Source organism: Rhamphochromis sp. 'chilingali' (genome assembly GCF_963969265.1).
Source record: "Rhamphochromis sp. 'chilingali' genome assembly, chromosome: 11".
NCBI classification, from domain to species: Eukaryota; Metazoa; Chordata; class Actinopteri; order Cichliformes; family Cichlidae; genus Rhamphochromis; species Rhamphochromis sp. 'chilingali'.
The window spans coordinates 24,805,345-24,820,028 of record NC_137938.1 but is presented as its reverse complement, the minus strand read 5'-3'; the positions used below and the strand labels follow the sequence as shown (position 1 = coordinate 24,820,028).

At 39.8% G+C, this 14,684-nt stretch overlaps 2 protein-coding genes across 2 annotated transcripts; both read left to right on the top strand.

Annotated features, from left to right (window-relative positions):
• Positions 1-4,207: 4,207 nt before the first annotated feature.
• LOC308405765 (complement C1r subcomponent-like) lies at positions 4,208-13,528 on the top strand (the record flags this gene model as incomplete). Its single annotated transcript, XM_080896500.1, has 13 exons — positions 4,208-4,308; positions 4,669-4,882; positions 5,780-5,963; positions 6,048-6,188; positions 6,515-6,720; positions 6,830-6,977; positions 7,074-7,192; positions 7,292-7,370; positions 7,474-7,608; positions 7,930-8,004; positions 12,250-12,455; positions 12,548-12,762; positions 12,958-13,528. The coding sequence occupies 13 exons, from the start codon at positions 4,208-4,210 to the stop codon at positions 13,322-13,324; spliced, it is 2,190 nt and encodes a 729-aa protein (XP_080752626.1). The 3' UTR covers positions 13,325-13,528.
• On the top strand, positions 9,782-12,167 carry c1r (complement component 1, r subcomponent; the record flags this gene model as incomplete). The annotated part of the gene is made up of 8 exons (XM_080896172.1): positions 9,782-9,870; positions 10,228-10,441; positions 10,639-10,816; positions 10,911-11,051; positions 11,197-11,402; positions 11,493-11,640; positions 11,732-11,850; positions 12,063-12,167. 8 exons carry the CDS (start codon positions 9,782-9,784, stop codon positions 12,165-12,167), a joined length of 1,200 nt encoding a protein of 399 aa, XP_080752298.1.
• Positions 13,529-14,684: the final 1,156 nt, after the last annotated feature.

Below are 14,684 nucleotides of genomic sequence, written 5' to 3'. Positions count from 1 at the left end.
GTCTCTATAGTCTATAGCATCTTCTTCTGTCACACAAACCCTCTGCATGTCCTTCTTTCACTACATCCACCTTCCTCTTTTTCTTCCTGCCCGGCAGCTCCATCTTCAGTATCCTTTGTCCAATACATATCCACTACGCCTCCTCTGCACATGTCCAAACCATTGTCCCTCTTTATTTTCAAATCGCTTAACCTGAGCTGTCCTTCCGATGTACTCATTTCTAATGTAGTTAGAACCATAAATTAGAGGATCATCACAGTGCTTTACAGACAAACAAGCTTTCTCACATTAAAAAACTAACACCAGTAGCTCCAGATGTTGCTCTCAGTATTGAATTAATTAACCAATTCGCCTATTTTTTTTTTAAACAATTTATTTTTTCAAAATAATTCTTCAGTTATTTGTTATTTTTGTGGCAGAGGTCTGGCTATGATATCTACTGTTATAACATACAGACACACTCTATAAGAAGTGGTGTATTTTTCCGATATTGCATGACAGTGTCTGCATAATAGTGCATGACAACTGAAAACAAGGCCCTCAAACCAACAGCCTGACAGAGCCACACAGGAGAAGTGCACTTATTTTTAGACAGCCACAAACCATCGGCCTAATCCCTGACACTGCAGTGTTTAACATCAGTATGAGAAGCATGTTCTAGAGTCACAGCAGTGCAATCTTCATAAAAGTTGTTCTGATTAATACTGCAGCCAATATGCTCTTTAAAAAAAACTAAACTATAATTAAAAACAACCCTCAGCTCATTACGAAAACAAATCATGGCTCCAGTCTCACTTCCTCATTAGGGGTAGTGATGCTCTACTGCCGCTTAGTGGTGACACATATTACTTACTGTAAATCCATCCATCCAAAACAAAACTGAACTTATTAACTGCCCGTTATATGTTTTTTCCCCATACATTCACCTGTATTTCTTTTCCGAATACAAAAATGATCAATGCATGAATGTGCATACTTTAACACATGATCAAACTGCGAGGCCGTCTCGCCAATCGGATGATTGCAAGACCCAAAGAAACTGAGTTAAATGGTGAGAGAGAGAGATGCTTGTGTTTAAAAAACAAACAGAATTCAGTTGCTTTGCTTTGGCCTTCAACAGCAACAGCCGGAGTTGGCAGCTGTAGACGGTGCACATGGGGTAAGTTTGAATTTTTGGTTATCTCTCACACAGGTTTCTGAGACGTCCTAGATTCAGCCGAGTGGTTTTACTTCCTAAACCGAACTACACTGTGACAGAAAACTTAAGATGATATAAAGGAGAATCAAACATCCAGCTAAACGCCCACAAGTCAAACTAGCCAGCTGCATGTGAGACCACAGACTGTGAGAGTCAGAGCTCATGGAGGCAATACATATACTTTAAAAAACACAGACCTAAAAATAAATAAATACATGATAGATTTGGCCTTATTTCAATGTCCTGCTCATTTTTCTCATAGTGAAGTCTATGAAAGCTTATGTAAATCACAGGAACCAGTTAATATTTAGAAATGACACAAATGAAATTATTGTATGGGGTTGGTTGGCATGCACTGAAAACAATATAGTTACAAAGAATGACGCGATAAATGTAAATAGTGTGAGCATTTAATTCAAGTCAAGTCAAATTTATTTGTATACCACATTAAAAAAAAGCCAGCTGCTGACCAAAGTGCTGAACGGCTGAAACCCCCCCCCCCCACAGTGCAACATCTGCTTTCATCTAAACCTAACCTCCTCTACCACACCAGCTCTCTGCATGTTCTCCTTCAGCTCATCCATGAAGTTTCTCTCTGGTCTTCCTCTTTTCCTCCTGTCTGACATCCTCTGTCCAATACGTCCACCATCCCTTCTCCGCAGATGTCAAAACCAACTCAGCCTGAGCTGGTCCTCAAATTGTTCTTCTCGGTCACTCCCAGTGAAAGTCTTCAAACCTTCAGCTCTGCCTCCTGTCTTTTTGCTACCATCTCCAAACTGTACATCATAACAGCTCTCACTACTAAAAGCCACCTCGACAGTACAAGACTCCGCTATACAGTTACACCTAAAGTATAAAGGTCCCTCTTTCAAGGAATGAGTTCCCATTTTGGACCGAGAAAACAGATGATTTAAAACTGTAAATGACCATCACTGAACAGAGGGGGTGGCTCACACGCTCTCAGTCTTTAGATGCCTTCCCAGACACTTCAACCCCGACTCACATCTTACACCAGGTGACCTCAATAGATCATGTGATAAGGTAGTTCAAGGTGTCACGATGGTGTCATCTACACCTCTGACCCATTCCCCTTATTTTAAGGTCATTTGCAAACAGGATTCCATTTAAAAGCACAGGTACACACTGCAGACGTTGCACGCCATATACCTTTATATATTAGAGATATTTGTATTATTGGAGCTACTGAGCAATATTTTGTAATGTCATGTATTATTTAATATAGTACTTTAACTAATTTCTTACTATTTTTACTGTCTTGGACCAACTGGGACCACAGAATTTTCTCTGGGTTTAATAAAATATTCTGATTAGGAGTTTGCCTTGGTTCATGAGATGATGCACATGATTGAAAGTATAGGTCAAGGGTTTAAATATTTGGGAGCTCTACACGCTTTGGTCTTAGAACTGGACAAGCCTCTTGGATGACAGGAGACATTTTTTTCAATTAAAAAAGACAAGAAAGGAACGCCCAGTTGCTCTCTTTTCAAGCACGTAAGTCTCATTATTATCTTGGAAATCTTCCATTTTCCTCACTATGTCATCTGCAAGCATCATACAATCACAGGCCCGGAGACTCTGCTTGACCTCATCTGTCAACCTGTCCAGTGGATCAGAGCTGACCCCTGATATCATCCCACCCCAGTCTGTCACCCATATCACACCCCTCACCACTGCCTTGTTGTCCTCATACATGTCCTGCACCACCCTCACTTTCACCCTCACTCTGCCACACTTCCTCATGCAGAACCACACTTCCTTTCTTTGAACTCTATCTTATGCTTTCTCAAGATAAACAACGACACAGTGCAATTCCTCCTGACCTTTTCTAGACTTCTCCATCAAAACAAAAATAGCATCTGTAGTTCGCTTTCTTGCTCAGTGACCATCACCTGTCAGCCTAGCTTCAAAAACTCTTTCCCATGGGTTTATCCCTTTGTAGTTTGTACTACTACTACTACTACTAATAACAATGAATTATCCTTTGTACTACTTTTTAATAAAAAACATTAAGAAATATTCATTGTTTTCATTAAAATGTGTATTAAATGTATCTGTATTAAAATGTGTTAGCCAGGTAGCATCATTGTAACAGACTTTCTAATTTTGTATCAAATTATAGCTGACTCCTGTCTCTGTCAACTTAAAATAACAGATTTTCTATGCCTCGATCAGTTAAAGTTTTAGGATGCTTTTGCTGGGAGGAGCTAAATTAAATAAAATTGAGAAATATACATGGTTGTTGCGACCAGATAAAAAATGTAAACCTTTCAATAGTAGATTTTTGTTGGTGGCCCCCTCTAGTGGTCTGTAAAATAACAGCGTGGCGGCCCCTACACTCAGATCAGTCCGTTTTGGCAACTAACAAGGTTAAACAAACACAAGAACACAAGACTAAAGAGCGTCAGACTTATGGGAACTAATGCAAAACATTCTAAGGTAAAGCAGAGAGGAACAGGTTGTTTCAGTTCGCCTTCAGAAACTGAAACACTGATGCTATTTTGAGGGCAGAAATAAACCACATGCTGATATAAATAATGACAGGCAACAAACACATCCACATACTTGATGAATCTGATTCCTCATTCTGGAAATCAGTTGCTTCACCTGCTATTTTAACATCCAGACGTTTCGGCATGTCTGCTTGGCCTCAAGTTAAACTCTGAAAACACTTGCTGTGATCAAGGATGCCTAAAAAACTGTTAATGCCGCCCTCTGGTGGTAGGATGAGGATTAAGAGTGGATTAGACAGTGAAATAAATCAAGATCGCTTCATTATTCTAATGTGATAATTGTGCTCAAAAATTGCATGAGTTTATGTTATATTTTTTAGATGTAGAATTTGCAAAGTCTGTCTCGTTCTCTAGTTTAGAACAAAATTTTTCCTGTTTATCTGCAATTTGGAGTTGCTTGATTTTGCCAAGATAAACAATTCCTGGCATTAACGTAGAGAGTTGCTAAACACTGGAAACGACAGACTTTGTGACATTAATGTTTTACTTGAATGTGAGACATTTGCTCTCGCAGCAGCCGACCAGTTCACTCATGGATACGGTTAATTGGAAAATGCGCTGGGTCTCTTGTATCATCTGGTAAGTGGATTAGACATTTTCAAGTTGTCAAATATCTCCTAAAATCCCTTTTTTGGTCATAAATTTCCACTTTTGTGCAGAAATTTTCAAATCATGTAGCTGAAAATAGTGGAGAATTACTTGTGTTTTTATACTGATAATCTGCAAGAATTCACTTTAGATGAACAGTGTTTTATATTTTTATTCATCAGTCAGTATGCCATATATATGCAGTCTTGACAATATTATATTAGTTGCACAGTGGTGTCGATTGTGCCACTGTGTTTGTTCTTCTCTGTTTGTATCAACTTTGGACTGGCAGATCAGATGACTGCAGACTGATAAACAGATCAAACTCTTTCCTTTTTTGTACCTTTCTAGGTTTCTGTATGTCTCAGTGTGTGAGTGCTCACCTCTGCCAGAACCAGAGCCTCAAATGTACGGGAAGGTCCAATCTCCTCTGTACCCTCAGCCTTACCCTCCCAACCTGCAGGAGCAGTGGCACCTCGTTGTCCCTGAGGGCTACCAGATTCGACTCACCTTCACACATTTGGATATTGAAGCTTCTGCGAACTGCTACTACGACTCACTTACAGTCAGACCCATATTTCAATACATATACAGAATTACCCTAAAAATCATAATATTAATAAATAGCTTAAGGTGAAAACCCAAATATGATTCAAGAGTAACGCTTGACAACCTGATTTGAGTTTACCACTTACATATGTTTTCATGTTTCTGTCAAGGTAATTAACAAGGTTATTATAGTTAAAACTAGATGTAAAAGTTTTGAAAAACTTTTGAATAAAATTAAAACTAACTGAAATTATTTTTTAAAGTTGGGAAATTAAAATAAAATATAATTGCAGAGTCACAAAATTTTATCGACACTTGTCTGATGAGATGTTGCCAAACATGTTTAATGAGACTTTGGATATCTAGAGGACTGTCAGTCAACTGCTTTCAAAAATGCGTGTTTTTATTGTAGTACTTGATTTTCCTAAATCTTGCCTCTGAAATATACATCCATACAATAATACTTAAAAAAGACTAAACTGAAACTATGATAACCCTGGTAATCACCGTGATCATCTTGTTGATTGTGATAATTGTAAGTTAAAAATTTACAACAGTGTATAACCACTGGAGACAACAGCAACAGATAGCTGTAGCTTATCAGCAGATTGTATCGCTGCTGCTATGACAAAAAGTTTTAGAGTCAGTCTTTACTGTGACGTTGCACAGAATTTAAAATGGTAGAGGGACACATAACTGAACAGATTTTTTTCTCTGCATTACTATATCCAGTTTGATGTTGACTTAACTAAACTTAGCATTAGTTCTGGCGGGTCATTGGATTATGTTTGGCCTTTCTGGCACTTTTAACCATCTTAGACATTTAAATGAAGAACCCATGAACTGAACATAAATTTTCATCTTCTGGATTTTGCCTTATTTTCATGTAGGATTTTATTCTTTGATCCTTTAGGTTTTCTACAAAGAGAAGGCCCTCTGGAAATTTTGTGGCAGTGAGAATTCTGCTGATGGGCATCACCCAGGCAACGAGCCCATCTTGTCTCCAGGAAACAGTCTCACCCTCATCTTTCAATCAGACAGCAACAACCCGGAGGCCCACCAGAATCTGGGCTTCTCTGCCCAGTACCATGCAATAGGTAGCTCCTCCACCTCTGTTTCTTGCACTTCCTTCTTTTACTGCTGCGCCAACTCACACTAACGTAATGACTTCTCATTATTAGACATAGATGAATGTTCTGCACCAGAGCCTGGAGATGGCTCAGGGCCACTCTGCTCTCAGATCTGCCTCAACACTCTTGGCTCATATCTCTGCTCCTGTCATCATGGCTATGAACTTCGCTCTGATCAGCGCACCTGTGTGTGTGAGTACCATGAAGATGCTTCCAATGAATGTGCGCTCAGACCATCAAACTGGAGTCTGCTGGGAGAACTTAGCTCCACTTCACAAACACATTCAAACATATAGGATCTCAAGATTACCAAAAGCACTATAAAAAAGAGGAGAGGATGGGGAGTCTGGGTTTAATGTTGGAGGCAGTTGGGTCATCAAACAGCACTAATTATTATCACTTTTTTGATTCTGGACTTAAAACATTGTGTAAGGACTCCCCAAATTATCCTCAAACACTTCAGTCAATTCATTAAGAGGGTAAACTTTCTCAGTTTCTTTCCTCTCTCTCATGCCCAGTATCCTGTGGCGGTGGTATATTTGATGAACCAGAGGGGCATCTGTTCAGTCCGGGATATCCTAATCACCCACCTCATGCTGTGTCCTGTCAGTATGTCATTTCTGTACAAGAGGGCTTCACTATTACTCTAAACTTTACTGACAACTTCCAAATTGAGAGCATGGACAGCCCAGAGGGCCCGCAATGTCTCCATCACTGGTTGGAGGTAATGGCGAGCGATTTCAGCACACCTAGATTCATCAAAATCACAGGAAATAAAAATGTCTCTATATGTCATACAATTAATAAACTGTGCACTACTCTCTCCTAAAAAGTTGACTGTCAGAGACGAACAGCCCACAAAGCTATGTGGCAAAACGAGCCCAGGACCGATAGTCACAAACTCAAACATGGTCAAGCTGGAATACCACATTGATGATGAAGGACAGAGCAATGGCTGGAGCCTCGACTACAGCACACACAGTAACATGTCATCAAGCAACTGCAATTCTCCTGTTTGTCCTTCTGGGTTTAAATCTCAGTGTAAAATATATGTTTGATTGTTTTTGCTGTTTCCAGGGGTGAAGTGTCCATCACCTGGAAGTGTAGCTAAAGGCAGGGTCACTCCTAATTTGAGTGAATATCTCTTCAGAGATTACATCTATGTACGCTGCGATCAAGGATACAAGCTGATGATGGTTAGCTGAAATTGTGTTTTTTAACAGTGAAAAACAAAATAATTGTTTCCTGGTTACTGTGTATAATGTAAAACATGGTTTTTATACCCTTCTTTAAAGAATGGTCGGGAGATGGAGAGTTTCTCTTCCATTTGCCAAAGCAATGGGCAGTGGCACCTTCCTCTGCCAGAATGCCACAGTAGGTCGTCTCTAAGCATATATACACAAAGTCTTCTCCATCCATACTAGTGTTCACAGACAAAGTGCATTTTGTTGTATTTTCTTGTTTTGTTCCTCTGCAGTAATTGATTGCGGAGAACCTGACCCCTTGCTGAACGGAGGCGTGGCCTTCCTTTCTGGGTTTCAGAATCAGTATCTTTCTGTTATTCAGTATCGCTGCAATGAACCATTTTACTCTCTCCTTGGGGATGCAAACGGTGAGATGTTAATAGTGCAATTTGTTTTGGATTCCTACTGTTCATTACTTTCCTTTTGCACAGTTCTGAAACTTTACTATTAGCAGGCTCCATTAACTATAATGTGCGATTCTCATTCAGTCAAACCATCATGGCATACTGATATGATGATACATGATATATACTACCATGATTCAAAACTTAAATAAGATTTAAATGCTAACATGATTTAACTGGAAATATATACCCTTTACATTTCTTCCACAAGGGGGAGAACTGAAACTCTTGAGGATCAGCAAAAAAAAATGTAAAAGTCACATTGTTTCTTCTTCTGCTCCTCAGTTAACTTCACATGTGATGCAGACAGGAAATGGAGATCAACCCATGAAGTTATTGACAGTCCACTTTGTTTACCAGGTATACATTTCCATCCTGCAAAACTTGATGAAGATCAAATGGTTAATTTAATGGGAAATTGATGTGTGAGATTTATATGTAAGTTTGTATCCAATTCAGTTTGTGGTCAGCCAACAAATCACATCAATGTGTATCAGAGGATCTTTGGAGGCCAGGATGCTCCAGATAATACAATCCCCTGGCAAGTGCTACTGAGTGTAAGTGGAAACAGGGGAGGAGGCATGGTGATTGGAGACCGGTGGATTATGACAGCAGCTCATAATGTAGTAAATAAGGGAGTGATGGTAGCAAATGAAACTCTACGGGTAAGTAGTTGACTGTGAGGATTACTTTGCATGATCTTTGTCTGATTGGGATTCCCTTGGTAAATCTTTCCTTTTATGATATTGACTTGCAGATTTTCATGGGACTTAATGAGGTAAAAGCCCTCGAGAAATCTCCTCTGTTTGCTGCCTCAATCCATGTTCACCCTGAGTACAACAACCCCAACTATGTAGACTACAACAATGACATTGCCCTGATCAAACTGAATGTCACACTCACATTCGACTCATCTGTAATGCCAGTGTGTTTGCCAGAACCAGGAGCCACATATGATACTGGTGTGATGGGGTAAACAAACTACTATTGTGTCATAATGATTTTGCGGTCTCTTTAATGTCATCTACACTGTATAAAATTTGATGTTACTTTTAAGTGCTCTCATTGTTTGTTAACCACTTTATTTTGACAAGCTATTATCTTTAAGGTTCTGGATTAGTAAAAATTTTACTGAGCCCACAATGAATGTGTTTTGTATTCTTTCAGGCTGGTGTCTGGCTTTGGTGTTACAAACGAGAATAATCGTCGCATTCTAACAAATCAACTGAAGTATGTTTATCTCCCAGTGGTGGACCAGCAGACATGCAGGGATTCAGTCACTTCGGCAAGGAGAAGACGTAACAACATACCAGACTTAACAAATAACATGTTTTGTGCTGGACTCCCTGAAGGTGGGAAGGACTCTTGCCAGGGTGACTCTGGGGGCCCCTTCACTCTGACTAAAGATGGGCGACAATGGGCTGCTGGGATTGTCAGCTGGGGGGTTGAGTGTGGAGGAAAGGGCACATATGGAGTCTATACCAGAGTCGCTAATTACCTGAACTGGATCAAGAAGACCATGCAGGAGAACTAAAGTTACAGTAATTCAGTACAACACGGTGTAAATACACGATGAGAAAAAAAATTGCATAATAAACTAAATTTTCTCTGTTGTGGAGTTTGATTTGAGAATTTTTAATCTATATTTCATTAAAAAACTCTATAAATTCAGTTATTGATTTACTGTCTGTGAGTCAATGCATTATCTTTAAATCCCTGCAAAGCCTGTCTTTTACTACGTTTGAATAAAGATAGTTAATGCAGATCTGCATGTGTTTTATTCTTGTGTCTAAGATTAATCAAATCCTCCCACTTTAAAAACAATAACCACATCATCAGTCATTTCATCCCACTCTAACATTACTAAGCAATACTTTTATATGCAAAGAAGGCCCGCTCTCTTTCCACGTGCTTTTCCTTCGGCTCATTCTCTACAGGTTTGTACTTGATACGAACTTAAATTCTTTTGGTTTTTATGTACAACCATGTTCGAGGCATTATTGGCATTTTTTCTCCCGTACAAATCATGTTTCTACTTGTTTTTGCCAAAACAAACAAAGATAAAAAAGCTTGAAGACAAAAAGTCCAGTTCAAATTCCAGTGCTAAATACAGCTAATCATCTTCTGTGTGACAGTCATGGTTCATTCCAGTCTGAGACATCTCTTCTGGAAGTACAATCGACACCAGAGCTTTACAAACATGGGCTGGACCCACTGCATCATTTGGTGAGTGTGATGAAGATTTTTTTAATTTGTTCGTTGTATTAAAGAATCTTTTATTTCGGTGAATTTCTCATTAAGCTCATGGAGCCTATCAGTATTGCAGAGCTTTTTGTTATATGATGTTTTTTTTAATCATTATGCTTCATCTACAACCAATGTTCTAGACATATAGCTGTTAAAGTTGAAGACGTTGAACAAATTGTTAGTAATGTAGAAGAAATCAGCTTGGTGATTGAAGAAAGTTGATGTTAAAATTAAAGTGAAAATCAGCGGTTGTGTCACTTTATTTGCTCTTGTTCTGTTTGCATCAACTTTGGACGACTGACTCAGCTCCAGCTCTCTGTTTATTTGCTTTTCCAGGTTTCTGTGGTTTTCAGTGAGCGAGTGCCAGCAGCTGTCCACCACTGAGCCTGAAATGCACGGACAAATCCAGTCTCCCCAATATCCGCGACCTTATCCTCCCCACCTGCAAAAGCAATGGGACCTCTGGGTTCCCAGGGGTTACCAGATCCAGCTGTCTTTAACACATCTGGATATTAAAGTTTCTGCAGACTGCAGTCAAGACTCTCTCACAGTCAGAGCTTTGATTAGATCTGAATTTAAAAAATATTTCAAACAAGATACAAAACTTTTTATATTGCAGTTTTCAATTTTAGTGTATTCATTCATTCAGTTTGATTGGAAGTTAATTTGAATTAAGACGTTGGTTTAGAATTTTGTTTTTTTTTACAAAAGCAGTTTGTTAACATGAGTTTTGACTTAATTTTCCAGTTTTTCTATGATGATAAGGTTTTGGGAAAGTTTTGTGGCCAGGGAAACTCTACTGATCACCATGGTGACGAGACGATCCTTTCTCCAGGCAACAAACTGACTCTCGTATTCCAAACAAGTGACTCTACACCAGAGCATCAACAACATACTGGTTTTTCTGCCACGTATAAGGCAATAGGTACAGTTTTCCTGAAATTTTCCAACTCCCATTAATGTACTATTTCATCAACAGCTTCAGGAAAAGTTTAACACAGTAAATATTCTTTAAATAGACATAGACGAGTGTTCCAAAACAGACCCAGGACTGGATTCAGGTCCGCTTTGCTCTCAAATCTGTATCAACACTGCTGGGTCCTACCACTGCTCCTGCCACAGTGGTTACAAGCTTCATTTAGACCAGCGCACATGTCTGTGTAAGTGTCGAATACAAGAAATTAGGCCTTTTTGTACATTAATACTTGTCATATGAAGCTCAGTCGCTAGAATATGGTTGAGGTGGTATGCTGATTACTGATTCTCTTACTGTTATTATTATACTGACCTTTGGTTCTTGCCCAGTGTCCTGTGGTGGGTGTGTTTTTGACAAGCATGAAGGACATCTGTCCAGTCCAGGGTATCCTAAACCCTCACCCCCTTTTCTCTCCTGCAAGTACATCATCTCTGTGGAGCCCAGATTCATCGTGACGCTCAACTTCAGAGACAATTTTCACATTGATAATAAAGATAATCAGCATGGTTCAAGCTGCCAAGGTCACTTTTTACAGGTAACGACTCGCGGTACCCACAGGGATTAAAAGTTACAAACCATGCTCCTCTGGTCTGTATGTAGCCTTCCACTATCTCTCCCCTCATAGGTGACCATTCCAGGCAGATTAGCTATGAAATTTTGTGGAACAAAGAGTCCTGGTCTGATAGTTACAAACTCAAGTACAGTCAGGCTGGACTACCACACTGAGGAGGAAGGTCTGAGCAACGGCTGGAGCCTGCAATATAGCACACATGGTGAGGAGGAGAGGTGGCATTTCCACGTTAGCAGTTTAAAACTATTTTTCTCATGCTGTTCATTCATGTTTGGTTGCTGCGTTCTTTACAGAGGTGAAATGTCCACACCCAGGGAGTGTGACAAAAGGCAGGATCACTCCTGATTTAAATGAATACTTTAGTGGAGACTCGATCCATGTCACTTGTGACCAAGAATACAAGTTGATGATGGTAATATGACATTTCATTGTTTACTACAGTGTGCATCAGTGAACTTTATTAACAGCCTCTTTTCCCTCACAGGATATTTATAGAGTTTTTTTTGCTATCTCCATGTGTCTGTGTTTGAGCAACAGAAGCAGATCTTTCTTCATTTTTCTTTAGGTTTTTTCTTTGGTGAATTTGTCAATTAGAAAATGTGTGTAACAGTCATATATTTTCAGGGACAACAAGAGATTAAGACATTCTCAGCCATGTGTCAAAGCGACGGGCAGTGGCAACTCCCTCTCCCAACCTGCATAGCAGGTACTGATGTGCTGTCAAAATAAAATACTCTAATAACAAATTTAGGACTTCAAAATGAAAGCATGAAGCCTTTGCTTACACCTGAGTTCTGTTCATCTTATCCAGTTTGTGGTCAGCCAACAAATCACATCAATGTGTATCAGAGGATCTTTGGAGGCCAGGATGCTCCAGATAATACAATCCCCTGGCAAGTGCTACTGAGTGTAAGTGGAAACAGGGCAGGAGGCATGGTGATTGGAGACCGGTGGATTATGACAGCAGCTCATTATGTAGTAAATAGGGGAGTGGTGGTATCAAATGAAACTCTACGGGTAAGTAGTTGACTGTGAGGATTACTTTGCATGATCTTTGTCTGATTGGGATTCCCTTGGTAAATCTTTCCTTTTATGATATTGACTTGCAGATTTTCATGGGACTTAATGAGGTAAAAGCCCTCGAGAAATCTCCTCTGTTTGCTGCCTCAATCCATGTTCACCCTGAGTACAACAACCCCAACTATGTAGACTACAACAATGACATTGCCCTGATCAAACTGGAAGACACACTCACATTCGACTCATCTGTAATGCCAGTGTGTTTGCCAGAACCAGGAGCCACATATGATACTGGTGTGATGGGGTAAACAAACTATTATTGTGTCATAATGATTTTGAAGTCTCTTTAATGTCATCTACACTGTATAAAATTTGATGTTACTTTTAAGTGCTCTCATTGTTTGTTAACCACTTTATTTTGACAAGCTATTATCTTTAAGGTTCTGGATTAGTAAAAATTTTACTGAGCCCACAATGAATGTGTTTTGTATTCTTTCAGGCTGGTGTCTGGCTTTGGTGTTACAAACGAGAATAATCGTCGCATTCTAACAAATCAACTGAAGTATGTTTATCTCCCAGTGGTGGACCAGCAGACATGCAGGGATTCAGTCACTTCGGCAAGGAGAAGACGTAACAACATACCAGACTTAACAAATAACATGTTTTGTGCTGGACTCCCTGAAGGTGGGAAGGACTCTTGCCAGGGTGACGCTGGGGGCCCCTTCACTCTGACTAAAGATGGGCGACACTGGGCTGCTGGGATTGTCAGCTGGGGGGTTGAGTGTGGAAGAAAGGGCACATATGGAGTCTATACCAGAGTCGCTAATTACCTGAACTGGATCAAGAAGACCATGCAGGAGAACTAAAGTTACAGTAATTCAGTACAACACGGTGTAAATACACGATGAGGCAAAACATTTGGACAATAAATATTATACTATTTTCGCTCTGCTGTGGAGTTTGATTTGAGAATTTTTAATCTATATTTCACTAAAAGCTCAGTTTTTGATTTTCCGCTTTCTGGAAACAACCACAAAATACTGTCTGAAAGTCGGTGCATAGTCTTTAAATCCCTGTAACGCCTGTCTTTTACTACGTTTGAATAAAGATAGTTAATGCAGATCTGCATGTGTTTTTTTCTTGTGTCAAAGATTAATCAAATCCTCCCACTTTGAAAATGATAAACACATCATCAGTCATTTCATCCCGCTCTAACAAAGAAGGCCCGCTCTCTTTCCATGTGCTTTTCCTTCGGCTCATTCTCTACAGGTTTGTACTTGATACGAACTTAAATTCTTTCGGCTTTTATGTGCAACCATGTTCGAGGCATTATTGGCATTTTTTCTCCCATACAAATCATGTTTCTACTTGTTTTTACCAAAGCAAACAAAGAAAAAAAGAAGAAGCTTGAAGACGGGCGATCGTGGCTCAAGAGTTGGGCGTTCGCCTTGTAATCGGAAGGTTGCCGGTTCGAGCCCCGGCTTGGACAGTCTTGGTCGTTGTGTCCTTGGGCAAGACACTTCACCCGTTGCCTACTGGTGGTGGTCAGAGGGCCCGGTGGCGCCAGTGTCCGGCAGTCTCGCCTCTGTCAGTGCGCCCCAGGGTGGCTGTGGCTACAATGTAGCTTGCCATCACCAGTGTGTGTGAATGGGTGGATGACTGGATATGTAAAGCGCTTTGGGGTCCTTAGGGACTAGTAAAGCGCTATATAAATACAGGCCATTTACCATTTACCACAAAAAGTCCAGTTCAAATTCCAGTGCTAAATATAGCTAATCATCTTCTGTGTGACAGTCATGGTTCATTCCAGTCTGAGACATCTCTTCTGGAAGTTCAATCAATGCCAGAGCTTTACAGACATGGGCTGTTTTTCTTTTTCTTTTGTGAATTTCCAATTTAGCTCACAAAGCCTATCAAGATTTTAGAGCTTTTTGTTATATGGTGTTTTTTTTAATCATTATGCTCCGTCTACAACCAATGTTCTAGACATGAAGCTGTTAAAATTGAACAAGGCGAGCAAATTGTTAGTAATATAGAAGAAACCAGTTTGGTGTTAGAAGAAAGTTGATGTTAAAATTAAAATAAAAATCAGCGATTGCATCACTTTATTTGCTCTTGTTCTGTTTGCATCAACCTTGGACGACTGACTCAGCTCCAGCGCTCTGATTTTTTCACTTTTCCAGGTGTCTGTGGTTTTCAGTGAGCGAGTGCCGGCAGCTCTCCAAC